This window comes from Gekko japonicus, unplaced genomic scaffold (genome assembly GCF_001447785.1).
Source record: "Gekko japonicus isolate JY-2015 unplaced genomic scaffold, Gekko_japonicus_V1.1 scaffold6481, whole genome shotgun sequence".
Taxonomy (NCBI): Eukaryota; Metazoa; Chordata; class Lepidosauria; order Squamata; family Gekkonidae; genus Gekko; species Gekko japonicus.
Window position 1 is genome coordinate 1 of NW_015177224.1, and position 3,497 is coordinate 3,497.

The 3,497-nt window shown below is 47.7% G+C and overlaps 1 protein-coding gene across 1 annotated transcript in view; it reads right to left on the reverse strand.

Moving 5' to 3' along the window:
* Positions 1 to 1,186: 1,186 nt before the first annotated feature.
* LOC107124882 (long-chain fatty acid transport protein 4-like) overlaps positions 1,187 to 3,497 on the reverse strand; it is a gene marked incomplete at its 3' end in the record, with an annotated part of 21,726 nt that continues 19,415 nt past the window's right edge. Inside the window, exon 8 of the mRNA XM_015428385.1 lies at positions 1,187 to 1,396. Coding sequence (XP_015283871.1) covers positions 1,187 to 1,396 — 210 coding nt within the window. The remainder of the gene's footprint in view (positions 1,397 to 3,497) is intronic.

Sequence of the window (3,497 nt, forward strand, 5' to 3'; positions counted from 1 at the left end):
ATTTTCTCTGCACTGTCTCACTCTGCAGATGGCCAGGCAATTGCACAGAGGTGGTGGTGAGGGGGGGGGGGTCAGCATGGTCATGGCTACAGTCCTTCCCCGCACAGTAAGTCCACATGCATGAGGAGGAGGTGTCCATCTGTACTAGGCTAGGCTTAAATGGAGACTACAGGTGAAGGACCATTCTTCTACCCAAAGTAAACAAGATCTCCATCCAACCTTAAGGGCTGTAGTCAGTCGTTACAACAAACTGTGGTTTGCACAACAAACTCTGGTTAGTCCACCACACGCCGGCAACAAATCCTGCAAGTGTGTATACACTGATTTGGCTGCTTCTTGCAGACCTTCAGCTTCCCCGCAAGGACGTTCTCTTCTCTCTACCGCCACATAGGTAGCTGGGCAGCTGGTAAAGAGCCAAGGCTGTTCTGGGGACAGAGGAGACACACTGCACAGCTAATCACACACTGTTGCCTCCACACTTGAGAGGAGACAGATGGAGCTGATAGCAGGGTCTCGGAAAGTTACTCTCAGCATTCCACAGCATGCCCATCCATCTCCAATTTTGATATATTTATTTCCTTCACTACGTCCACACACACACACACACCCCGGAAATAAACCCAAACAAATGGTGACCATATAAACTAAGCTTGTTATTCCATCTGTCAAATACCTTTATTATGCTGTATGCTGGCAACTTCCATTTCATTGTATCCGAGGAAGTGTGCATGCACACAAAAGCTTATACCTTGAATAAAACGTTGTTGATCTTAAAAGTGCCACTGGACTTGAACTCTGTCCAACAAACTTCAGTTTGTGAATTCAGAGGTCAGAACAAAACAGCATCAGCAGAAGCGGCAGTTAACAAACTGGCGGCAAACCCTACTTTGAAACCCCAGGTTTTTGCCAGACTGTGGATTGGCTGCATTCAGGCAACGCAGCTTAACATCTGGACAGTTTTCATGAATGTCTGGGGTGTGATCAAACCACAGATAATTGTTAAGTTGGGATGCAGCTCTTGTTAGCTCTCCACTGCATCTGTTCACAACTAGGCTAGCCCAGGAACATATTGCCCCACACAAAGGAAGCCTTTTAAGAAGCAAACAGTTCAGCTGGGTAGTGACTTTTCCAAGGCGTGTCAGAAAAACAAAAACACATAAATGCCAACATTAAGAAATCGTCCCACCTTGTTGTCAAAGTTGCCCACACTGCAATTGCACTCGGTGGCACCATAAAATTCAGCTATCTGGGGGATGCCAAACCGGGTGGTGAACTCCTTCCAAATGGAGGCCCGCAGGCCGTTGCCCAAGGCCATTCGCACTCGGTGCTTGCGTTCCACGTCCTGCGACGGCTGGTTCAAGAGGTAGCGACAGATCTCCCCAATGTACTGTATGATCTGCAGCAGACGGGAGGAGAAAAAGAGCGAGGGAAAAGGGTGAAGCACAACGACAGGCTTCATTCCCATCATACATTTGACCCAACTAGCTGAAACTGTTGAACTGCTCTTTTAATTTAGTTTCTAATTGTTTGCTGGTTACAATTTATGCACTGACGCCTTTGACGAGGTGGCAGGCAAACTAACAATAGGCCGTAGCTTGGAAGCGTGCACATTCCCGTTAGGGCTCAAACAACCCACACCCATCATGCGTGTCATTTACTTGGACTTCTTTTCTAACTTTTTAGCACTCTGTAATTACTTGATGAAGCAATCACAAGGAGGACTAGAAACTTTGAGGAAAGGGGCAAAGAAGATAGCCAACAGAACCTAAATATAACCTAATCTTATGCTCTTGTGCACTGCTCTGGTTGTTATCAAATAAAAGCCACAAGAAGAGTCCAGACTTTCATATCTGGACAGGAAGCCTCAGTTTATTTTATTGTTTTATTTTTTTGATTTAAATCCCGTCCTTCCCTTGACGGGCTCAGGGCGGCTTCCAACAAGAAAAAGACAAGAGAGAAGAGATTGGATTTATACCCCGCCCTTCACTACCCAAAGGTGTCTCAGAGCAGCTTACAAACTCCTTTCCCTCCCCCTCCCCACAACAGACACCCTGTGAGGTGGGTGGGGCTGAGAGAGCTCTTCACAGAGATTGCTCTTTTTCAAGAACAGCCCTTATCAGAACTATGGCTTGCCCAAGGTCATCCAGCCAGGTGCAAGTGGAGGAGTGGGGAATCAAACCCGGTTCTCCCAGATTAGAGTCCATGCACTTAACCACTACCACAAACAATAAAATATAATACAATTAAAACATTTTAAAACACAATTTACATCTTAAAATACAATATGACATCGCATCGTACAACTCTAGTAAAAACCAGTTGCCGCAGTGGTTGATGATGTTAAATTTAAGTTTTTGTCTGGAGATCTTTAAAATTTAGGATCTCAAAGGACCCAGGCTGCTGATGGGAGGTAACCCAAGGAGGGGGACGCCTGCTGCCTCAACCAGAGGCCCGGCAGAAGAGCTCCTTCTTGTAGGCCCTGCGGAATTGTAATAAATCCCGCAGGGCCCTGATCTCGCATGGGAGCTCATTCCACCAGGCGGGGCCAGAGCCGAAAAGGCCCTGGCCCTGGTCGAGGCAAGTCAGACGTCCCTGGGGCCGGGGACCATCAAAAGGTGTCGGTTGGTAGACCTCAGTGCTCAGTGAGACATAATGAACAAACTTCAGGCTTTTCCGCATTCTCATTTTCCTCACTTGTTACTTCCTGTTCCTTTGGGGTTTTTTCCTTCTGTTCCACACATGTGTTGTGCTCCCTCTAGTGGTCAATTTGATATTACATGGGTTTACGTCTGGCATATAAATGGCTGGACATACATCAACGTAAGGAGCTGCGGTGGCTCAAGTGGTTAACACGCTGAACTGCAGGCTGTGGAAGGTCAGTAGTTCAGCAGTTCGAGACCCGGGTGAGGCATGACGGAGTGAGCTCCCGTCTCTAGTTCCAGCTCCTGCCAACCTAGCAGTTTGAAAGCAAGAAATTGCAAGTAGATAAATAGGGATCACTTCGGTGGGAAGGGAACAGCGTTCCGTGCACCTTGGTGTTTAGCCATGCTGGCCACATGGCACGGAAATGTCTTCGGACAGCGCGGGCTCTTCGGCTTTGAAACGGAGATGAGCACCGCAACCCTAGAGTCGGACTCGACTGGCTTTCGAGCAAGGGAACCTTTACCTTTACATCAATGTAAATCAAATCAACCACTAGAGGGAGCAAAACACATGTGAAACATGTGAAACAGACCTCCTCCCCGAAGCGACAGGATCTTAAAAGCAAGGAAAATGAGAATGCCTAAACGCCCCTCAACAAATTGAAGTTCGTTTCTTACACCAACACTAGGAACCTTAACGAGGATTAAATGGGAAGACACACCCTGTAAATTGTGAAGGTGCCCACGTGCATGTTGCACCAAACTGGAGTTAGCAGAACACTTCCCTCTCCAAACTCAGAGCACCACACGGGGGGGGGGGAGGTCACCCCTGGCCATTTACCAGGTTCGGGCCAC